Source organism: Solanum lycopersicum, chromosome 3 (assembly GCF_036512215.1).
Source record: "Solanum lycopersicum chromosome 3, SLM_r2.1".
Taxonomy (NCBI): domain Eukaryota; kingdom Viridiplantae; phylum Streptophyta; class Magnoliopsida; order Solanales; family Solanaceae; genus Solanum; species Solanum lycopersicum.
The window spans coordinates 60,337,728-60,361,960 of NC_090802.1; the positions used below are offsets into that span (position 1 = coordinate 60,337,728).

Sequence of the window (24,233 nt, forward strand, 5' to 3'; positions counted from 1 at the left end):
GGTTATCCAAATGTTTTTTAAAATTTAGAACAATTAGTAAACATAAACTCATAATTTTAAATAAATAACGGATTCAATAAAAAAATTCTAAAATTTAAATTCTAAATTCATATCTAATCGACGGTTATCCTCTTCCTCCTCCGTATGTATGTTTGACTCTCTCCCCTCTTAAATTTCTTGTTGAAATCACTCTGTATTTTCGTAGTTGTATAAGGTCAAGCTTGACTTTAATAATATCTATTTGAGACCAAAACTTTATTATATTTTCAAGTTGGTCTAATTAATTAATTAATCAATCTTGTAGAAAATATATTAAATGGTCCTTGAAGTAATCATGAAAGCCAGTGGTAGGTGTCGATGGTGAGAGAAAGAGAGAGACCAAATAGACTTAGTAAACTTAACCAAAAAAAAGTTAAAAAAGAGGGGAAAAAAAAACAAATTATAATTGACTGGATTCTTAATTATAGTTCATCATATTCATTTTCACTTTGCTTGTCCTTTGGAGAAAAAAACAGTAACCACAAAACAAAATTTTCTTTATCTTCTTATACACGTTATAGAATAAGATAAAAACCATACTATATCTTAAATTTGTGTTGAATAATTAATTTCCAAGTTTACTATATCTTAGTGGATATGAACTTCTAGAAAGCTTTGTATATTTGTGAGAACATAAATGTAAGAAATTATGACTAAATACCAGAAAGGATTTTGCTATTTTCTGGTTGACCAACTCTATAGTTGAGCAAGTAAAGTTCATTTATTTCATTTTCAGTTGGACAATACCTTCCAAAATTACTTTTCTATTAAATTATTAAAAGAAATCCTCAAAGATATTTTGTCAAAATATTAAATTTAATATATTTTATAAAATAATACGATAATATTACTCCTATTATTTAATAATGGACGACTAGTTACAAAAGAGTTATATGTTTTCAAGGTATTTAGTAACGATAAATTATAATTAAAATATTCCTTATATTTTTAGGAATGAATAGTGTATTCAAATTAAAAATATCACTTATTTTGAAAATGAAACAGTAATTATAACATCAATTCTTTTCTCTTATTAACTTTATTATGAAGTTGATATATTTAAAAAAAACAAATACATCTATTATACAATAATAAGTGTGAATTCGATTCTCGATCTTTTTCATTACTAATATTGGAATAGGTTGTTTTTAAAGGATGCATGATATTTCTCCAATATTTTCTTTCTTTTTTGATAAATAAAATAAAGTTGGGTCAATTTTAAAATAGGAGTAAAAGGAATATTTGGCAATAAATGGAGTTTATTCAAAAAACTACTACTTCCCAACTGACCCCGCGTTTTCTTTTCTCTCTCTCACGAAATACAGAAAATTGCAAAAGTCTTTGCCGTGCCATGTCCTCTACCTCCTCCACCACCTCCGGCAACCACTATTAGCGGCGGCGCAACCCATTTCACTTCGCCATGGGTAACTGTAACGCTTGCATAAGACCAGAAGAAGCTTCAAAAACCGATCCTCAAACTAAACCAAAGAAGCCCAGAGAACGTAGACCCAATCCGTATTCGGGGTCACCCGCACCGATCCGAGTACTCAAAGATTTTATCCCTAAAACCCGCATATCTGACAAATACATCTTAGGACGAGAACTGGGTCGGGGCGAATTCGGAGTGACGTACCTTTGCACCGACCGGGAGACCCGAGAAGCCCTTGCGTGCAAATCTATTTCAAAGAAGAAGCTCCGAACAGCTGTTGATATCGAAGATGTGAGAAGAGAAGTTGCTATTATGTCAAGCCTTCCGGATCACCCAAATATTGTGAAGTTGAGAGCTACTTATGAAGATAATGAAGCAGTTCATCTTGTTATGGAGTTATGTGAAGGTGGGGAGTTGTTTGATAGAATTGTAGCTAGAGGGCATTACAGTGAAAGAGCTGCAGCTGGGGTTGCCAGAACTGTAGCAGAAGTTGTAAGGATGTGTCATGCTAATGGGGTCATGCATAGAGACTTGAAACCTGAGAATTTTCTGTTTGCTAATAAGAAAGAGCATTCTGCTCTTAAGGCCATCGATTTTGGCCTATCTGTCTTTTTCAAGCCTGGTACGAGTTCTTAATTCTTCCGATTTGTTTACCCCACAAGTGAATTAGAAAGATAACCTTTTCCTCTGTCTCATAAAAATCAGTCCTTTGTTCTGTATGTTTTAAGTGGCAGGGAAGTGTTTGATTCATAGTAATTTTTTGTGATTAATCAGGTGAAAGATTCTCTGAGATTGTGGGAAGTCCATACTACATGGCACCAGAGGTGTTGAAGCGGAATTATGGACCAGAAGTTGATATTTGGAGTGCTGGTGTCATCCTTTATATTTTGTTATGTGGGGTTCCTCCATTTTGGGCTGGTATACATATATTACTTTTCCAGTTTCCTGTTGACTTCTGATGTTTGCAATTGCTTGTGGTTCCGGATTTAAGTCTTTATTTTAATCTGATTGTCTGTTGCAGAAACTGAACAAGGAGTTGCTCTTTCAATTTTAAGGGGAGTGATAGATTTCAAGAGGGAACCATGGCCTCAAGTCTCTGAAAAGGCAAAAAGTCTTGTCAGACAGATGCTGGAACCTGACCCCAAGAAGCGGTTGACAGCCCAACAGGTCCTTGGTAAGTATTTTTCAACTCAGAGTTTGTGAACTTCCAAGTAAACGGCTCCCCTGGTACATGGAAAACTATAAGTTGAGCAAAGATACGATTTGAGATAGATCACCGTTGTTTTTCAAGTTGATGATGGAAGATCCTCAGTATTACTTAAGTTTAGAGGAAAAGAAGAGAAATGCGGGGTTCAATTCATTCTCGTTAAAAAGGCATTTGGAAACTGTTTATGATTTGATGCACTATTCTATGCAAACTGATTTATCGTGGGTATCTCTCTCGATGCTCTTTAGCATTTTCTGCCTAGTACTCTGGAAAAGTGAGGCTTTCCTCAAGGAATCAAGGCTTTAGTTTCGACGACTCACTGTTCAGTCATACTGATTTATCGAAAAAAGGAGTATTCCTTTTTCTGGGTCGTCATTGCATTTTATTTTATTCTCTTATCTCCTTGAGTATGCTGGGTTCTGGGGCTTGATTGAGCTATATGGCATCTCTATGAATCAAATTTGTTTTGGTAGGAACAGTTGCATGTCTTAGTATTGCAACTATCTTTGTGTCTCGCTTATGAAATATCTTGAAGTTAATGTTAATTAACTAAATATCCAGTTGTACATTTCTTTTTGCATTTTCTGCCTCTCTTGAATTGGGTGAGGCCCAGTTATGTGGTAGTTATGAAAACCCTTCCCCACCCTTCGTTTCCCTGAATGTTTTTAGAGATATTAACCTGTATGCCCATGATCGAAGACTCAGGCATCTCAAAAATTCAGGACCATGCTTGAAAACTCAGATGTCTGAATGCAGGATATGCAGAGTGGCCTATGCTTTAATAATTATTAATAGGACCAATAATGAAGACAAGAACTACTGTCTAATTGGATGAATTGAATGTGATCATACGTTAATTCTCACTAACAAAGATCTTATTTTACTTTTAAGAATGTCACTAACAAAGAAACATTTATATAGTAAAACTGTTCGAAACACGCATAAATTTAATTTCTTTAACTCTGTTTACTTTATTGCAGATCACCCCTGGATTCAAAATGCCAAAAAGGCTTCAAATGTTCCACTGGGAGATATTGTTAGGACACGACTGAAGCAATTTTCTATCATGAATAGATTCAAAAAGAAAGCATTGCGGGTAAGACTCTAATTTGTTTGAGCACTAACGAATATAAAGTTTGGGGATGGAGATACGCAAGAGAATGCCAATGGAAACATTATTTGCCTTATTTTATTAAATCAGAGAGATAGAGAGAGTTGCTATGCAACTGTAAATGATGTGTTGTGTGTTGCTCATGTCCTAGCGTTCCTAGTGTTTTACTGCTTCTGTAGTTATTTCCATCATCAAATGGATGTGCTTTAGTTTGAAATATTTGCACCTGTCAAATTGCTTAGGTCATTGCTGAACACTTGAAACTTGAAGAGATTGAAGTAATTAGAGAGATGTTTGCACTGATGGACTCTGATGGTGATGGGAAAATAACATATGATGAATTAAAGACTGGACTTAGAAAAGTTGGTTCCCAGTTGGCAGAAGCAGAGATGAAGTTGCTGATGGATGTGGTAAACATTCCTGTCTATTTAAACACGCTGAAACAGTATTTTGTTCTTTATTCTGTTTGTTTTCTGATACTTACAAGTTTTTTATGCCAAAATATGAGAACATATTTTACTTACAGTTTCCTGTATGCTTCCTAGTTTTTGTACGTGCTGCTATAAGTTGTAGTTCCAAGTGATGTTAAAGCAATTACTACTGCCTTATTCATGTGATCTGATTATTCCTCTTCTCTCTTGCTTGGTTTCTCCTTATTTTTCAAGTACTGGAACTTTGGAAGGAGGGGAAATTGATTGTTCCATATGTCTTCCCATCCTGCATCACTTACTTTACCACTGCTCGGGGATTAGCTTTTTTGGTTGGTGGAAAAATCATGTAATTTTTTCACATCTGTTAGATGGTTACTTTGCACAAAATATTGGCTCTGAAGACTCTGCATTTTGCATTTATTTCAGGGATTAGCCTTTTCCCTTCTTGTTTCATTATATGTAGGCATGCATACATTGCATGAAGGCTATGAAATAGGCAAGAGATTCCATTACATAACTGAGGAAGTATAAGTAAGGGTTCCAAATCATAGATGGTGTGGCTGAAGAAGTTATTGAAATCATATCGTCACTCCTAAATGGTGTGAGAAAGGTAGACTATTGCATATAATTTGATGGATGAAGGTAAAGAAGCTAGGCCTAGAGAATGGAAGCAAAGGATCTATATAGATGATACCTATTAGTTCGGAGTAAGGTTTTGCTGTTGTACATCCACTTTGTCTGATGTTTGTGGAGGAAGCAAAGGATCAATCTAAGGATAACCTTGAGATTTAAAGATCCACTCGTTTTAGGAGATCCTTTGTTTTACCCAAGGCAACATATTTTTGCAAGCAAAGCAATAATATTAGAATGACTTGGGCTAGGACAGAGCAGATTTAGCAGTATTCATAAAGGCTATAGCAACCACATAATTGATTGATATTGCAGGGTGATCTGTGACACATGATAGGCTTCTTGAGAAGTTCCAGTCAGATTATTTTATTAAAAATGTATGTGATACTTGGTTTGCATTGCCATAAGTGGATAATGAATACAAGGATTGGACTTCTGGTGTTATCCATCTCATGTTTGTTGGATAAAATGTTATCAGCCTTTCTGATATACTCTCTCTGTTCTAATTGATGTGGCCGTATTTGATTCGGCATAAAGCTTAACAAAGAAATAAAGCCTTTTGGAACTTGTGCATTTAAACCTGCCATTTTTGTCGTGGTTTTGTCTGATCTGCAAAATAATTGATCTCATGGGCCTTTACTAACTCTCTTTCTGCAGTATCTCAAGTTCTTCAATCTAATCTTCCCTAGTATTCTTCTGTAAATCTGGTGCAGCTTTTATATGCAAATTCCCAAGCTTTTTTCCATTTGGGAAATGGAATTTGAAATAAACTCTATTACAGATACAGTAATTAGCCCCACTCAGAAAAGATTAATTTAATATTTTTGCCTGATGATTGCTGAACCAATTTTTTTATTAGGCTGATGTTGATGGAAACGGAGTCCTGGACTATGGGGAGTTTGTAGCAGTTATAATCCACTTACAGAGAATGGAAAATGATGAGCATTTTCGTAGAGCATTCATGTTCTTTGACAAGGATGGAAGTGGTTATATTGAGCTAGATGAGCTACGAGAAGCTTTAGCAGACGAGTCAGGAGCATGCGACACTGATGTAGTGAATGAGATCATGCGCGAAGTTGATACCGACAAGGTTAGACTCACCTTTTTTTCTCTGTTTAGTGACCCTGCCTCTTTTCATTGCTCTTCCATTATATTTAGAGAAACGAAATAGAGTACTTCTCAACATTATTCGTTGCTAAAGAAGCTTGTTGGATCTTATCAAGTACTGCAAGATTTTCACCGAAATTTCACCCAAAAAAAAAAGTAAAGAAAAAAGAGATGGAATTATTTTTTGGAATGTAGAATGAAAGGTATATGCTGCATTTGTAAGTTTGTCCGCTTGCACTATCTCCTCGCTCTGATATGTCACGCCAGTTTTTCATCATTATTGCATTTTCTCAGGATGGGCAAATCAGTTTCGAGGAGTTTGTAGGAATGATGAAGGCAGGAACTGATTGGAGAAAGGCATCTCGACAATACTCAAGAGAAAGATTCAAAAGCTTAAGTGTTAATCTAATGAAGGATGGGTCTCTCCAGCTTCAGGATGTACTCAGTGGCCAAACAGTCATTGTTTAAGTTAATAAAAGGCTTTATTTTACTATTCTAATGATTTCCTTTGGTTGTTTTAATGGGTTCCATAGCAAAATCTGATCATCGATATTCCAATTCTTGATAAATATCGATATTCAGAAGATCAGATCTTTGAGAATGCCACTGGGAGTAATATGTAGGTATGATTGGGTTGTACTGCTGGGATTTTTATTTTTTTTTTGGATATAGGGGAAAATGAGCTTGAGTGGATGACATGTAGATTAATTGCTTTGATTTAAGGCTTTTGTAGGTTTGTTTATAGAAGTTTTACTACATATTTGTCTCACTTTTGTATATGGTGTTGCAAATTTACAATTGTTTTAAGTGAAGCTTTGTATTTATGATGACACTTACTGCAGATGTATTTCCTCGAAATGAACGATAAATATCCTTTGAGTTTGTGTTTTGCACCACTTTTCCTTGATCTGCTTGTGAATGATGTATGCATTTTTCAATTAGAGACCTAAGTCATAGTTCTTCCTAACCATATGCCTGAACTGGGTATTTTGTATGGTTCTTTAATTAAAGTAGGAGTTGCAAGAGAGCAATCGCGACTGTTATCGTAGTTAATAAGGTAAAGAAAAAACTGACTATCCTTTCGATGAATTGATAGAAGAGACGGATTTAAACATTTAAATTTTATGGTTTCCAATAAACTCAAATTAAGGAAAACAGTTGGTATAAAGTGCTCAGGGGATTCAAACCTAATATTTTTCCTAATAAGTCGTCAACATTCCAATGAATATATTGACGATCATATATATGAACACTCGATATCCAATTGTGTCCATTACAACTTAGTTTTAATATCTGCCATAGGTCCTAACACCTACTTTGTTAATGGATTTCCAACAAATATATTTCTTATAAATTAAATGAATTTCTCAATATAAATACAACTACGCGCAAAAATCACAGGTTTCAGAACCCTCCGCCCTACCCTCTGTACACCAAATCGACGTAGATAAACAAATACGCCTATCTTTGGATTAGGTAAGCCATCAGTATTTGGTGATTTCTTACAAACCAACTAATCCATTGGATTTTGGTGATAACTGTACATACTATTTTCTAGGTTTCCTACTTTTTTTTATACATAGAAGTACGGCGTTCTTTTCACATTAGTAAAATAAATTTATTTATCTTATTCTTAATCAAAAATCTCAGTTTGTGGTTCAGTTATAAATATCTTATCATTCTTAGTTCGAGGTTTTGAGTTTAAGTACTCTAAATATGAATTCGCCGTTACGTAGAAAATACCTATAAAAATTATGAGCAGGTGGATTTTTTCAAGTGTTGTCAATAATCAAGGGGGAGCGACCTTGGTACAACCGAACCCCCTTCGACAGAAAATTATACTATTTATATATAGTTGAAATAATATTTTATGTATTTATAGTAAATGTCGAATCCCCTTCGGCTACTCCGTGTGTCTATCTCGGCGAATTTTGAACCCTTCTATTGAAAATTTTGTCATTTGATAATTTATTTATTTATTTAAAAAATAGATTAGGACGTGTCTCTTAAACTTTGCTGAATAATGATTTGCAGATCAAGTCATAAGTTCTGTTTGGCCATGTGACTTTTAGAATCTTATGTGAGATATATATGTGCTACGTTTAGAATACAGCCAAACAGTTTATAGGAAACTACTGGAGATACAAGTGTGCTCAGAGTTAGTTAAATGATCTATCATGTACATAAATTCATTGGACTTACATATATTAATAGTGTGTTTGTAACAAGTTAGGATGCTTGCAAGTTTCATGAATGTACGTCTTCTTGTTGCTTAGCTTGATGAATTAAATGAGAAAATATAATTTTCGATAGACGGACGAATAATGCCTTGACACGTGATCATACTGACCTAACAAAGATAGTAGTATTAGAGATCACATTTTAGGGATGAAATCTGCTACTTCTGAAGATATGAGACTGAAAATTAAATTGTAATAAAAAAATTTATCATACCTAAAAATTTAATTATATCGTTTTAGACTGTTAGAAATTCAAATCATAAGCAATTTGCCTTCCTAGTTGGTATTTGAGAGTTGTAGTAGGCATGGTGTCAATTGCCACTTTATTATACTAACTTTGACTAATCTTTTTTAATTTGGGTTTTAGGTATTCCTAATAATGACACGTTTTCAATGCTTTTGATCTAATTAAGATCCAATGCCGCCTCCTACTCTATCTCAACACGTACAAAATTTACTTAAATTTGTCAAAGTATATTATAATTGTATTTATGGCTCAATTCAACCAACAATTATTTAAAGTTTGAAAAAAGTAAACATTATTTGAGATTCTTCTTTTTATATATCCACGCAACGTAGTCACTTCTTATCATTTTAATTAATTATTTAACATTCTGGCTTTTCAAATAAAATAAAGTGAAAATTTCATTCTGAGCACAAGCTGGATTAAAAAAAAAAAAAAAAGAAGAGATCATAGCCAGAGAAAAACATAATCGAGTACTGTATAATTGAGTTGACAAAATTCAGTCACTTCCTCTGGTAGATGGTCCACGTAGTTAAATATATTCATACCTAAGTAACTTTGCATATCGGAAATTTTATTTAAAAAATATATTGAATGTGATTAATTGAATATTTTTTTCTTAGATTATTATAAGAAAACAAGCAATTAGCGACAATATATACACTAGAAATTAGCGATAGATTAGGATCGAATTTGTGATAGATTAACTAGAAATTGTCGATACATTTCATAGTCCTACCGTGACAGCTGGATAGTTATTTTAGTGAGCTGTATACAGAATATACGTACTTGTATTATTGTTGCTAAATAATAAAGATGTAATACATATATTGGATCCTAAATTTGGATTTAAATTTTAACTTTGACCTCAAACTTTCATAGTGCACAAATAGGCACTTTAACTATCCCATCTTTCAATAAATAATGCAATTCCTACCTGGAAAAATGCGTGAAATACATGCATTCTGAGCGAGTGATGGGTAATTTTCGAGGCCCACAAAAGTAAAAAAATACTGAAATGACAATTTTATCCTTAATGAATCTCTTTTATATTAATTAAAATTAATTTTATTTTATTTTTAGTTTCAAAATGACATGTAAGATATTTTTTTTTAAAAAAAAAACATGTAAAAAATTTAGTTAGTTGACGGTCACTGATTGACTCACTAATATACGTGGGAGCATTTACACTTCATGCACTTTGGCTTCAAAAATCGCGTGTTTATTTATTGAAAGATATAATAGTTAAAGAGTCTATTTATACACTATGAAAATTTAAGACTAAAATTAAAATTTGAAATCAAATTTAGAGTCTAATATATGTATTATATCGATAATAAATGCAGTTGAAGGTCCCATGACACATATTTTGTAGTACATATATAGAAAAAAAAATGGTACTATTAGTCTATTATAAAGTATGAGGTGTTACGGATTGGTACGGAAAGTACCTTGTGTGCGGGAGGGGACAAATATCATGTGATGTGCTTTTCATATTTTCTTCTATGCTATGCTATTCTATTTTCTATATATATATGGCCTTTGATTGACTCAATAAGTCAGCCAAATGGTAATATATAGGAGAAAAGACATAAAACTAATATTTAAGTTGTTTCAAATTTTTAAAAAAATATTATAATTTATAATTTATTTTATTATTTCACTAAAATAATTTTGAATAGATATAGCTATATTATTTTTTGTCCATCTGACATAGAGAGTGGTGTCCATTCTCTCAAAGAAAGTGAGCAACCTATAATAAATAATAAAATTTTATTTTTTTATAAATACTTTATTATAAAATATATTTTTTTATTTTTCTGGTTATTTTAACTTTTTTCTTTTTCTTTCTTCTTTCTTCTTTTTTCTTCAAAAATCCATTCTCATCTCCATCTATTAAAGCTTCTTACTTTCAATGACATTATTCTTACCACAACTATACCTTCCTTTTTTATTACTATTAATATTACTCTCTTTAATTTTAAAATCCTATCTAAATATTTTCTTAAATTTCGAACCAATTTGATAAACTCATTAGATTTCATGATAATTAGGAAGTATCTTATAGTTTTTTTAATCCGATTTCAATTAAGTTCTTTCAATTTGTGTGAATTAATTGATTCTTTTAAAATTATCATTTTTAATTGTGAATTTATGTGAAAATGAGTAGTTTATGATACCTTCTAAATTTTCTTAGAAAAATAATTAATTTCGCTATCAATAATACAATAAAGTATAAAAAATAATATGAATTCTATGAAGAATTTGACCAGAAGAAGAAAAATAAAATAAAAAAATGGGAGTAGGGCTCAATTTGACATGGAGTGTAGGAGGTGAAGAAAAAAAATAATAGAGGAATGAATCACTTGAAAGTGGGAGGTGAGAGATGAAGTAAAATTTGAGATAAATTAAAATTAGAAGTCAAAAAGTAAGAGACAGAGAGAAATAAAGTTAAAAAAAATTGATAAAGGAAAACTTAAGATAAAAGAAATATATTTTAAATTAAATTAACTTGTGTCACATAATGATTAGTGTGTGAATACACTTGCTTCTAAAACTTTGGGGCTGATCAAAAAATGATATAATAATATATTTCCGAAATTGTTTAGTGGAATAATAGGAGAGTTACAAAGTTAAGGTGATTTTTTACAAATTCGAGACAACATCAGTGGTAACATTATGTCTTTGTATTCCATTTCTGGAAACTTATTGTTATATACATTACTCTATTTTCTTGAATCATAAGTTTTATCGGCGAATTCACAATATAAGACATTCGAAAAAATAAAAATATAGTGTTTGAAATTTAAATTTAGAATCTGAAGATGAATTTTAAATTCTTTATATTATGGAGTAAAATTTTTGCCAAGGGGATTTGAGTGAACAACTCTAACCCCTTTCTAAATTTGTCCCTCCCTACATCGTACTTCTTCTGTCCTAAGTTACTTGTCCATTTCTTTTATAGTTGTTTCCTATTTCATTTTGACAAATCAAGAAAGAATAATTTTTCTTTTATTAAGATAAATCTTTTTTTGAAAATCTTAAGTTTTTAATTCATTCACTTCATAATTAATAGAGGTAAAATGGTAAACTCACTGTATCAATTAGTGATTTCTTAATATGGTCAATTCAAAAATAGACAAGTAATTAGAGACACAGGTAATATTGTAATATTATTAATTGTCCCATTACAATCTACCAAAATATCGGTTACGGTATGATTGGTGCAAACTAAAATTATAAATGTTAGAATTGAAATTAAATGGTGTAAATTTAATACTATAATTGAGTAAATTTTGTTTTGAAATTATTGAAAGCTTTTGCTTTTTGTGACAATGCTTTGATGACGATATATTCCAATACTAAAACAATCATTCTAAGAGTTTGAGAAAAGTTGAGAAACTAATTAATTCGAAAATTTTCTATAAACTTTTTTTAGTTATGCATAACTAAAAATTAAAGATACACACATAACATGCAATATTAATCTACATGATGATAATATAAGATTGGCTCTAACCAACACAGTACTATAAAACTAATTTTCTGAATCTAATAAACTCATGTCTAGTGAAAATTTCCATTGCTGTCCTGGATCTAATAATTATACAGAAGGAAATAATCAAATTATTATGTGTTCCTACATCATAATTAGCAGCTAACAGCAAGTGGTCAAAACAAACTTTTTCTCGTACGAGGTGTTATAAATTATTCTAATAAAGTTATTCAACAATGATTATTAATGGACCGTGATAAAAGAAAATACAAATTATAACGATTAACAGAGGAAAGTAGGATTTAATTTGTTCTGTTGTCTATCTTAAATTGAGTATATATATTACTTTTATCTTTTTATTTAATTAAGACAACAAAGATCTACTAAAACAAAAACAACAATTAGTGAAAATAAATATAAATATAAATATAATATAATATATATATATATATATATATATATATATAGTTATTGGATTAAATGTTATTGGATTTAGTGTTGTAAAATTTGGAGACATTTACAAAGAGTGTTAGATGACGCTAAAAATGTAATTTTAATGATAATTAAACTATTGTTATTAATTAACTATTGCTAATATCTCGATTAGAAGTAAATGATGATGGTAACCCAACTTTATGTCCTTATTACGTTTTTAATAGCCATAATCAAACAAATCTGATGATTCTCTGCTTCTCTTATTTGGATGTTAGTTGTCATCAAATACTCATCGGATCGAGACATCTCGATAATAACTAATAAGCAAATTATACACGATTCATATTATAAATTAATTCACGATATTAATTATCTTGTAAAATACTATTTTAATATAAGAAATTCTTACATATGTAGCCTTTAAAAAGAACTCAACATATTTTCATATATTTACATGGCTTACATGAAGCATGGCAAATAAAATAAGGAAACATAACCACATGAAGTGTGATGCAGTGGCCGGTAAGATTGATCTATCCTTAATCAGAGATATCGAGCCTTAGATAGGAGCGGATTCAGCCATCTATTAAGGGGTTCATTCAAACCCCTTTCGGCGAAAAATATTACTCCTATATTATATATATAGTTAAAATTATTTTTTTATATATATAGTAGATGTTGAATCTCCTGCGATTAGTACATATGTCTAGTACTTCATATTTTGAACCCCCTTATTACAAATCCTAGTTCCGCCACTGACCTTAGATATAAAAAAAAAATTTATTGGAAACATTTTTCCTAATATAAATGAGTCTGATTTCATTCCGAGACGATAAAAACTAAATAAATAGATCTAGGAAACGTGGCTCAAGATTACAAGTTAGGTAATACGTACAACGATAAATAGTAGGTAAGACATGATTAAGGAAAAATTAAAGAAGACAGAATAATAGTCACTAGTAGGTAATGTACTAATAGATCATAATCGAAAAGTAAAAGGAATAAAGAAAAAAAAAAGAGTGATCAAGAAATTAAAAAATATATCTGGATAATAAAGCAGGATTAAAAGAAAAGTAAAGTTATTAATAATATCGTGACTTTTTCATTCCCCTTTTGTAATCAAATCATCAAAGCCAACTTTTCTAGCTCATCAAAAAATAAAGCAAAGGAATAAAGAGTCAAAATTATTGTGTATATACTGTATACATATATTTTAGATACTCTCTTATTACCTGATAAATGTGTAACCTTTTTATTAGAAGTATAATATGCTAAATTAATATTGTTAGTAATTTGAAAATCTTAAATTTGACTATTACTATTTTATCTAGTTATTTAATTTCAAAAATATTATTAAGAAAACACTTTAATAAACTTTTCTTCATTTTATAAAAATAAATAAAATATTTATTTATTTTCGATGCACAAATCAAGTAAAATAAAATCGAGGGAGTATGTCATTTGCCTTTTAGCATAAGGTTTTATTAGTAAAAAAATATCCAGACCATAAAGATAGATGTAATGGAAAGAACAAATATTTTGATTAAAGCATGCATCTTGATGCTCTGAGTTATTATTGTAACCGACTAACACTGTTTTCTATTTATTCTCACTGTTTCAAAATTGTATGTATTATTTAAGTATTTATTATGTTATATTTAATTAATAATTTATTTGTTTTAGTTTATGTTGGAACAAATTTTTTAATCCTATTGGGATTTGATTTTGCATGCGCATTTATTTCTGTAACCTAATTGTCATTAAGCTCCTGTTCATTTTACGTTGGAGTTGTGCATCTTGCATATATTATAAATTAGGTAATGCTAAATGATTATAAAAAATTTTTAAAGTTTTTTTTTTAATTCAAAGATATTAAAGTTAAAAAAGTAAAAATATTAAAAAGATAAAATAACATATTTATTTTATCATTCTGATCAAATTGTGATCAATTTTTATGCTTATAAAAATTACTTTTATATATATATATATAATTTTAGTGAACACCTTTTCATTTCCTTCCGTCATTTTAGTGAAATAGTTATTTCAAAATAATTATCGCTTAGGAATTTTAAAAAAATAATTATTTTTCAATTGTATTTATTCATATAATAAACAATTATTTTCTCTATTTCAAAATATTTTGTTTAATAACAAAAAATAATTATCTCAAAATAAGTTCCTGAGATAAAAATTAGCACTCCATATTTATAAGTAAAGATAAAAATAAAAATAAATAACTAATTATTTTATAGTATTTATAATGACAACTACTCCCTCTGTTCCTAAATCTAAGACCATAAGATTCTTCTAAAAAATGTTCTTTTTACTAATTATAAGTTAAAGACAAGATAATAAAATTAAAATGAACGGAATAATTATACACAATATATGTATGTTACATGCAAAAAAAAAAAAAACATTATATATACCCACTCCACCCACCACTGGCTAATTATATAGGTGACAAAATGTTAATTGATTTGTTTGATTGTTTAGTCATCAAACAGCTATAACATGTCAAATCAAACAATTGATTGCTTTTTAATTCTGTTTCTGACATATCTAATCTCTGTTCTTTCCATTTGCCAGTAATAGAGGACTACAATACCATTTGTTTCTTTTAAATATAAGCAAATAAATAAAATAATATGATATATAAAAGAATTTATGATAATAATAAATATCTTTGTAAGTTTTTGATAACAAAAACAAGTAGAAGAAATATACGGTTAAAATTCAAAACGTTCATGATTGAATAATATATTTAAGATTAAGATTTTTAAATATTGATCAACACTAAAATCGTTGTTCACCTACTATAAAAATATAAAATTTGTATTAGTATTTTATACTAATAACGATTTTAATATTTAATAAGTAAGACAATTTAAATTTGAGTTTTACCAATACTTTTACCAATGGGTAGGTGTGATAATTGCAATTAGCACAATTTTTTTCATTAAATGAACAAATAAATTTTACAAAATCAACCAAAAAAAAAATAATTTGGACCACCATATTTATTTCAAAAATTTGAAAAAAAAGATATGGATAGAGTAGAAAATAGTCGGCTCGAGGCCCATGAACAAAGGTGCCGGCTCCGTAAGATTTTAAGATAGTACTTCCTCCGACCTATCTAATTAGTTAATTTTTAAAATTAAATTAAATTATATTAATTTAATATTTTAAATAAAAAGTTTAGAAATTCAAAAGCTATATAAAGAGTTTGCAATTTTTTGCATATTAATATGATAAAAAAATAGATCAGTCAAAATTTTTATCACTTGACTCTATAAAAAAAAAGCATGACAAATAAAAGCGGACGAAGGGAGTATCTATTAAAAAATAATAATTAACACAGCGAGTTTACATTTTACCCCTATTAGTTATGAAATAAATGAATTAAAAATTTAAACTTTTAAAGAAATTTTACTTTTTCCAAGTAATTAATAGAGGAATCAACAATTTAAGATTTTTAGGAAGCTCTATTTTTTTTAAAAGTACTTAATTAAGATTATTATAGATAAAAAATATTATATTTTCCTAATTTATCAAAATAAATGTATAATTAAAAATAATTAAAAAATATAAATAAATAATTAGAGATAAAAGGGAGTATGTTATTTGTTGTCTTTTATTTGAAAGTAAAAGATGAAATAAATGCAAAAAGAAGAAAACCAAGTTCATTTAATTTTGAAATATTTTTTTTAACATAATTAGCACCACTCTAGTAATAATACTATTTATTAAAACTTTAAGAGATTTAAATATTCACATGCACTAAAATCTTTGAGTCAAATCTTCTTTAGCTAAATTTATTTTTAATTTATAATTGTACATTTAGACACTTTTCGCAATTATAATTTTTTAAAATTTAAAAAATATTACACTTCATTCGAAAATCTATACTATTTTTAGCTAAAATTTGATTGCATTTTTTGAAAATGAAAATAGATCTTATACCTATGATAACTAAAGTTATATACATGTTAAATTTTAACCAGATCAAATAGTGTAGCAAATAAAATAAGATTAATCAAAATAGATAAATAAAAAGAAGTTCTGCAATATAAATAATAATTTAAAAGCGTTGTTATAAAATCAATCTCATGGCAATATAAATATAAAGAGACGAAGACAAGAGAAATAAGATGGAAGATAAGACTTTATTCTTATTCATGTGTGTTATATAAAACGTGAATGATATCTCTATTTATAGATTAGAGATATCACCCGATAGACCACCATCATAAATGCGCAATTAGTAGATACATAGTTTATCCACAAAGGTTCCTATCACCTTCAAAATATACATACATGAATACAAATAATTTATGAATATTTAATGGACAATCCACTTAATTAGTTCAATGAATTTATAACAAAGAGTAGATAATTATATATATATATTTTTTTGTAATTAATCAAATTTTACAAGTTACATTTTTTTATTTTATTGTAAAAAAATATGAGACGAAAATTTGGAGTTGGACGTGGGAGAAATGAGTATTTTTTCTCTTGTAACTGTTTACTGCTCTCCACTACTAGTTTTGGTGACCCTTTGTCTGTTTATAAAATCCTACACTTGTTTTCTCGATAAACGAAATCTTGTCCTCTTTTCTTCATCTGCTTCACCTAATTTTGTTGCTTCACTGAGTTATATTTATGGTGTTTTTGATCTGAGACACTGTTATCAAAAGGGGGAAAAACAAGTTTTAGGAAGATGGCGGAAAAGCCTGAAGTTCTGGATGCTGTCTTGAAGGAGACTGTTGATTTGGTAAGGCTTTTCAAGAATGGATTTTTCTTGCTATTTTTGTTTCTTAACAGTTTTTTCATGGTTGGGTGTGGGTTATTTTTGCAGGAAAACATACCGATTGAGGAGGTTTTTGAGAATCTGAGATGTACCAGAGAGGGACTTACTGCTACTGCTGCTCAAGAAAGGTTGTCCATTTTTGGGTACAATAAGCTCGAGGAGAAAAAGGTGTTTTTACTTATCATTTGCTAAATTTTACTGTAAATCTGCTATCACCCTTTCCGTTTCTTGAGTTATTTCTACTGAATTTCTCTTCCTTGTTTCAGTGGCAGCTAATGGGTTTCTTTTTTCCCCTTCTTTTTCTTTTTGTTAAGTTTGTCCTTCAGTTTGTGTTTAGTTTCATTAAGGCTGAAAATAGAAGTGTGTTTATGTTAATTTGTTCATTGATAGCTTTAGTTCCTAAAATAGAAATAAAAGGTTTTTGATTTACGGACTATAATAAAGGCTTATCCTGGCTACTTGGACTTTCATGATTGTTTGATTCTGCATCTTGTAATCCCTTCCCCATTTTTGCTTCCCCTATCCCCAATTTTAGAAATAAAAAAGGAAGAAAAATAAGTGTTCCTACCTACTGTGGGGTAGTGGGAGGGTGGGGCAGCATAGAGGCTGTTTCCTGGTTCCATGCCTTGAACTCGTCCTACAGGGCGCAAAAGGGGTGACTTTATCAAAGCTGAACTGTGCCTGATGTTGAAGGTACGAGTAATTCTTTCTTGGCGTATTACAGGAGAGCAAATTCTTGAAATTTTTGGGATTTATGTGGAACCCTCTCTCATGGGTTATGGAGGCTGCTGCTATCATGGCAATTGCTCTTGCTAATGGAGGAGTAAGAATTCACATTCTTAATTACCATTCTATTTGATTCTTTTGCTGGTTCCTGCAAACTCAGTGCAAGGATATGTGGATTCTTCTAGGGAAAGCCACCGGACTGGCAGGATTTTGTGGGTATCATCACATTGCTCATAATCAACTCAACAATTAGTTTTATCGAGGAGAACAATGCTGGCAATGCAGCAGCTGCACTGATGGCTCGACTTGCTCCAAAAGCCAAGGTACTAGACCTTATCTTCTCCTGTTGTCATTTGACTGCAAATAGACCTTGTTGCCTCACAAACAGAAATCCATGATTATATCTTGTTAGTGTTTTGTACTGAATTGTTTGAATGCTTGCACTTTTCTTTATGGAGGTTCTTCGAGATGGAAAATGGGACGAGGAAGATGCTTCTGTTCTTGTGCCTGGGGACATAATCAGTATTAAACTGGGAGATATCATTCCAGCTGATGCTCGTCTTCTAGAGGGTGATCCACTCAAAATTGATCAGGTGATTAAATTTTATGATTTCATGGAGTATCTGCATTCAATCTACCGTTTTTCTGACAATGCCACTATACCTGTCTCTCAACTTACAGTCTGCTTTGACCGGTGAATCTCTTCCTGTAACAAAAGGTCCTGGAGATGGTGTTTACTCTGGCTCCACGTGTAAGCAGGGAGAGATAGAAGCTGTTGTGATTGCTACAGGGGTTCATACCTTTTTTGGAAAGGCAGCTCACCTTGTTGACAGTACAAACCAAGTGGGACACTTTCAGAAGGCAAGTGGACTCTTTACTCTGTTATTTGATGCAATGATCTGGATTAATGTATCCGACTTTTATGAAATCTAACATTACAAATTTATGTATGGCTATCGTCAGGTTTTGACTGCTATAGGGAACTTCTGCATCTGTTCAATTGCAGTAGGGATGATAATAGAGATTATTGTGATGTACCCTATCCAACACCGCAAATACCGTCCTGGCATAGACAATCTTCTGGTGCTTCTCATTGGTGGGATTCCAATTGCTATGCCAACTGTTCTCTCAGTCACGATGGCAATAGGTTCTCATCGTCTTGCTCAACAGGTTTATTTATATTCACAAGCTCTTGAATATTTGAGCTACTGTTCTGAGGCCCTTCTGCTATGAATGCTTATTTGATAATTTTCTAACTAAACAGGGGGCCATTACGAAAAGAATGACAGCTATAGAGGAGATGGCTGGCATGGATGTTTTGTGCAGCGACAAGACGGGAACCCTAACATTGAACAAGCTGACTGTTGATAAAGCCCTTATTGAGGTGAGAATAAAAGAGTTCAATTCAATGCGTGATTGCTAGTATTGTATACTTGTTCCACTAGTAGAACTGTGATTCTCTTTTCTTGTTTGTTCTTGTTAATTGTTCAGGTATTTGCGAAAGGAATTGATGCAGACACTGTAGTTCTTATGGCAGCTCGAGCCTCTCGAATTGAGAACCAGGATGCGATTGATACTGCTATTGTTGGGATGTTGGCTGATCCGAAGGAGGTAACTTTACTGCTGTCTGACCTTATGATTAATGCATGCACTCGAGCTGGGAGATTCCTCTAAGCGTTGCCATTAATATAGGCACGTGCTGGAATTCGTGAAATACACTTTCTTCCTTTCAATCCAACTGATAAACGAACAGCACTTACTTATCTTGATGGTGAGGGAAAAATGCATAGGGTCAGCAAAGGTGCACCGGAGCAGGTACTTTAGTTGTCACACAGTGCTGCCCTCCTTTGCTGTTATTACCTTTGTTTACATTTTCTAATCCACAGCTGCAATATTTATTCAGATTCTTAATCTTGCACACAACAAGTCTGACATAGAGCGTAGAGTTCATACAGTGATTGATAAGTTTGCTGAGCGGGGCTTGCGGTCGCTTGGTGTGGCATATCAGGTACTTTATTTTCTTTTATCATTGCCATATAATATATGTAAGTTGAATGGACCAAATCCACAACTTTGGGTTATAATGGAACGGCTGCAGTAGAGGAGACTGGTGATGAATTCTTTTTGCACTCACAACCTATACATTTTGCAAACAAAAGGTTTTATCTTTTTGTTTATGCATGCCTTCTAATTTTCCATGCAGGAAGTTCCGGAGGGACGGAAGGAGAGCGCTGGGGGGCCATGGCAGTTCATTGCTCTCCTCCCTTTGTTTGATCCACCTAGGCACGACAGTGCTGAGACTATAAGGAGGGCTTTAAACCTTGGAGTAAATGTCAAAATGATCACAGGTATCATGTGCTTTCTCAAATTATTAGACAGTTCCATTCAATGTGTTGAGATGTTTCCAGCAAATTGTATGCATATTGTGTTGGCAACTCATTTGATGGCTATGATTCCTACTGCCCTTCCCCTGGGTCTAGAGAGTGTTAGAGAAAATAGTGTATTGGGTGAGACGAGAATTCTGAAATATGGTAATGAACTTCTCTACGAATCCTTGGTCGAACATGATTGGCAAAGTTGGATCTATGGATACTACTCCTGATTCTGCCTTGGGAAAGTTAAATGCTGCCCTTTTCCTTTTCTTTTTATAGTATCCTATTTTGGGTGAGGACAATTGATAAGAGTAGGATTGATGGTGAAGGCACTACTCTGTCTGTGGCTGCTTGAAGTTGTCATGATCTACCTGTTTCTTGCCATTTCATTTTAATTTGGACATCAACCTGTATTTTCTTATATTGCTTTCCATTGTAGAAATTCTGAGATTTAAATATTTGGAGGAGGTTGTGAATCTTAGTGTATCACTTAAAAGTTTAGCGTGCTTATTTGGTGCTCAATGGTTTAGTTTTTGTACTTCTCCAGGAGATCAATTGGCAATTGGAAAAGAAACTGGGCGCCGCCTGGGAATGGGTACAAATATGTATCCTTCATCTGCTCTGTTGGGACAGACGAAGGATGAATCAATCGCTGCTTTGCCAATTGATGAACTTATAGAAAAGGCTGATGGGTTTGCTGGTGTTTTCCCTGGTATTCATTTTTTAAATGATTCTTTTGCTTATGTAGTTGTGCTCTACGTATAGAACTTTGGGTTATAAAAAACAATTGGCCTTTGCTGATACCTTGTTGTGGTAATTTATATAGAGCACAAATATGAGATAGTAAAGCGCTTGCAAGCTAGGAAACATATCTGTGGTATGACTGGTGATGGAGTCAATGATGCTCCTGCTCTAAAGAAAGCTGATATTGGAATTGCTGTTGACGATGCAACTGATGCGGCTCGCAGTGCTTCTGATATTGTCCTTACTGAACCTGGTCTTAGTGTCATCATTAGTGCTGTTTTGACCAGTCGAGCAATCTTTCAAAGGATGAAAAATTACACGGTATTCTATTTTCTTTTTGGGGTTGTTTCAGTAGTATAAGATAAAAATTACTTCCAAGGACAATTCCTTGAATTCTTAAATGAGTTTACTGTTCTTAACCTGTCGTTGAGCTATGATATGGATAACTCATCCGATTGTGTATATTTTGCATTGGCAGATATATGCTGTTTCCATCACAATCCGTATTGTGGTAAGTTATTTGCAACTGCTTCATTCTTTTATCTTGTCTATCTTATGTTCAGGATCAAATGCATCTTGTACTTTTTTTCACCTGTTTCTTTTATTCAATGTTGTCACAGCTTGGTTTTATGCTTCTGGCTCTGATCTGGAAGTTTGACTTTCCGCCTTTCATGGTGCTTATCATTGCAATTCTTAATGATGGTTAGTCTTTTCACCATCAGAAATATATCTGATACTTGAGCATTTAAAGTCCACCATATCGACCTCTAATGGAGGATAATATTAGAAGTGTAGGATAAGTTCAAAACTGAAATATTATAGCCTAATTTTGGTGTGGTTGAGTCTTTCTGTGTGTGCAGCACCTCTCTGATTTAAATACTCATGCTAGTATCATTTTTCGTTTCTGCTCAAGTCCTTACACAGTGTTGCTGATATCTAACCACCAAACACTGACAATATCAGGTACCATTATGACGATATCGAAGGATAGGGTCAAACCATCTCCTCTGCCTGATAGCTGGAAACTGGCTGAGATTTTTACTACTGGAGTTGTTCTTGGTGGCTACTTGGCAATGATGACGGTCATTTTCTTTTGGGCCGCATACAAAACAAATTTCTTCCCGGTGAGCCCACCTTTATCCAATACATTAAAATTTCTGTCAAGGATTTTTGTGATTGAGGCCTTCCCAAATGCTGACTGCTCCAAATTAAGTTGCCCTTTTAGTTTAAGAAGGGACACATTTATATAAAACAGATGCCGATGATCTTTTTAGTATATGGAAATAGACAATACATCTCCAGTCTAATTTAACCAAGTGTATGAAGGATATATCAAAAGCAATCTGCAGACGTACAACTACACATTTACCGGCCTTTTTCATCTTGCAAACAATAACATAAATCTTTGGTCTCACCTGTGCTTGTGTTCTTTTTCCTTGTGATAAACAAAATCTTGTATTTGTTGTTCGGAGTATTTAGATGTTGAAGTAGGACATTAATGTTTTGCAACTCTCTGTTTAATATCTAACTTAATTCGGTGAATTTCTAGCGAATATTTGGGGTATCAACACTTGAGAAAACAGCAACTGATGATTTTAGGAAGCTCGCCTCTGCGATATACCTTCAAGTAAGCACTATCAGTCAGGCCCTGATATTCGTTACAAGATCTCGAAGTTGGTCGTTTGTGGAGCGTCCTGGGTTGTTGCTAGTGTTTGCCTTTTTCGTTGCTCAACTGGTGAGCAGTCTGGTTTTTAATCATTCTCTCAAAGTTCCTCTTAACTTCATGGATCATCTAATATTTGGGAACTAAATATGCACAGGTTGCCACCTTGATTGCTGTTTATGCAAATTGGAGCTTTGCTGCAATTGAAGGAATTGGCTGGGGTTGGGCTGGAGTTATCTGGCTTTACAATATTGTTACCTATATCCCACTAGATTTGATCAAGTTCCTCATCCGTTATGCTCTCAGTGGGAAGGCCTGGGATCTTGTTCTTGAGCAAAGGGTATGAATTGGGAAGAACAAAGATATACTTAAGAATCATTCCCACTCCTATACCTATTATTATCTTATTGGTATTTGATGGTCTCTTTATTGGTTTTTTTCCCTCTGCAGATTGCTTTCACCCGGAAGAAGGATTTTGGAAAAGAACTGCGCGAGCTTCAATGGGCACATGCACAGAGAACCCTTCATGGGCTCCAAGTTCCAGACCCCAAAATATTTAGCGAAACTACCAATTTCAATGAGCTTAACCAGTTGGCTGAGGAAGCGAAGAGGAGAGCTGAAATTGCTAGGTTAGTATGTCATTTGAAATGGTCTCATTTTGAGAGCGATAAATCGTAGCTGAATGTGAACTGGAACTTGCATTTGCTGGCATTACACATGTGACCATTTTATATAATTGCAAAGCTGATATTTTTCAATTGCAGGCTACGTGAGTTGCATACACTGAAAGGTCATGTTGAATCAGTTGTGAAGTTGAAGGGTCTCGACATTGAGACAATTCAGCAGTCATACACCGTTTAAAGGGACCCCCTGAAGTTGTAAGCAAACTGTTGGTGTCGTGATGGGAGCGAAGACATCAAAACGCTAGTACCGAGTTTACCCATTAAACAACATCTACATAGGTAGTTAGATTAGGGGAGTAATATTTTTGAAGTTGTTATTTTGCTGTTTCCTGGAGCCTTCATATCCTATAGCTCCTGTACATGTTGTAGTGACCCAGAAATGGTGAACATAAGGTTATATGCTAGTACCCGTTTTCTATATTCGTAAAACCTTTTTTCTCATCTTACATTATGTTGTACTTTCCCCTTTCAATTTCTCCACTTCATATAATACTACTAGTATGACAAAAAGCTCTTCCCCACACTTTTTTCTAACCATCAATGCTTTCTGTCTAGTGCGATTTACTTTTCTGGTGTGGTTTGCAGGTGGTTGAGAAAACTTCTTTTTTATAATTCCAGAATTAGGTTATTTGCAGTTGGAAGAAAGTACCATTCTTTTTCATACTTCTATACAATCATTACAATATGTTTAGTAATTTGTTGTGGAAAAACCACAGAGCAAAAGATACTAACTACTGCATTAGAATCATAAAAAAATAATAAAAATTGAATAGCTAACTGGCATTCATCCATCCAAATTCCAATCATTTAGAAAATAAAAGAGAAGGGTCAAAAATATATCCCAAACTTTGACTTATTGTTTA

At 32.2% G+C, this 24,233-nt stretch overlaps 2 protein-coding genes across 2 annotated transcripts; both read left to right on the plus strand.

Moving 5' to 3' along the window:
• The first annotated feature begins 1,332 nt into the window (after positions 1-1,332).
• Positions 1,333-6,614, plus strand: LOC101055527 (Hop-interacting protein THI080). The gene is made up of 7 exons (NM_001279043.2): positions 1,333-2,090; positions 2,243-2,386; positions 2,490-2,642; positions 3,656-3,771; positions 4,029-4,196; positions 5,707-5,937; positions 6,249-6,614. Exons 1-7 carry the CDS (start codon positions 1,460-1,462, stop codon positions 6,420-6,422), a joined length of 1,617 nt encoding a protein of 538 aa, NP_001265972.2. The 5' UTR covers positions 1,333-1,459; the 3' UTR covers positions 6,423-6,614.
• Positions 6,615-16,972: 10,358 nt separating this feature from the next.
• On the plus strand, positions 16,973-23,786 carry LHA1 (H+-ATPase). Its single transcript, NM_001247846.1, has 21 exons — positions 16,973-17,146; positions 17,231-17,350; positions 17,907-18,005; positions 18,094-18,231; positions 18,367-18,501; positions 18,590-18,769; positions 18,872-19,078; positions 19,173-19,292; positions 19,400-19,519; positions 19,601-19,723; positions 19,812-19,916; positions 20,112-20,256; positions 20,828-20,992; positions 21,107-21,345; positions 21,503-21,535; positions 21,645-21,726; positions 21,988-22,148; positions 22,574-22,759; positions 22,845-23,027; positions 23,138-23,316; positions 23,452-23,786. Exons 1-21 carry the CDS (start codon positions 17,093-17,095, stop codon positions 23,546-23,548), a joined length of 2,871 nt encoding a protein of 956 aa, NP_001234775.1. The 5' UTR covers positions 16,973-17,092; the 3' UTR covers positions 23,549-23,786.
• The last annotated feature ends 447 nt before the right edge of the window (positions 23,787-24,233 follow it).

What these genes read in the sequence shown, in the direction of transcription:
- LOC101055527 (NM_001279043.2), top strand. Translation starts at nt 1,460, where the DNA reads ATGGGTAACTGTAACGCTTGCATAAGACCAGAAGAAGCTTCAAAAACC. An exon ending in ATCTGTCTTTTTCAAGCCTG is followed by an intron (nt 2,091 to 2,242) that starts GTACGAGTTCTT and finishes GTGATTAATCAG; the next exon opens with GTGAAAGATTCTCTGAGATT. An exon ending in GCGAAGTTGATACCGACAAG is followed by an intron (nt 5,938 to 6,248) that starts GTTAGACTCACC and finishes GCATTTTCTCAG; the next exon opens with GATGGGCAAATCAGTTTCGA.
- LHA1 (NM_001247846.1), top strand. Translation starts at nt 17,093, where the DNA reads ATGGCGGAAAAGCCTGAAGTTCTGGATGCTGTCTTGAAGGAGACTGTT. An exon ending in AAGTGGGACACTTTCAGAAG is followed by an intron (nt 18,770 to 18,871) that starts GCAAGTGGACTC and finishes GGCTATCGTCAG; the next exon opens with GTTTTGACTGCTATAGGGAA. An exon ending in CATTGCAATTCTTAATGATG is followed by an intron (nt 21,727 to 21,987) that starts GTTAGTCTTTTC and finishes TGACAATATCAG; the next exon opens with GTACCATTATGACGATATCG.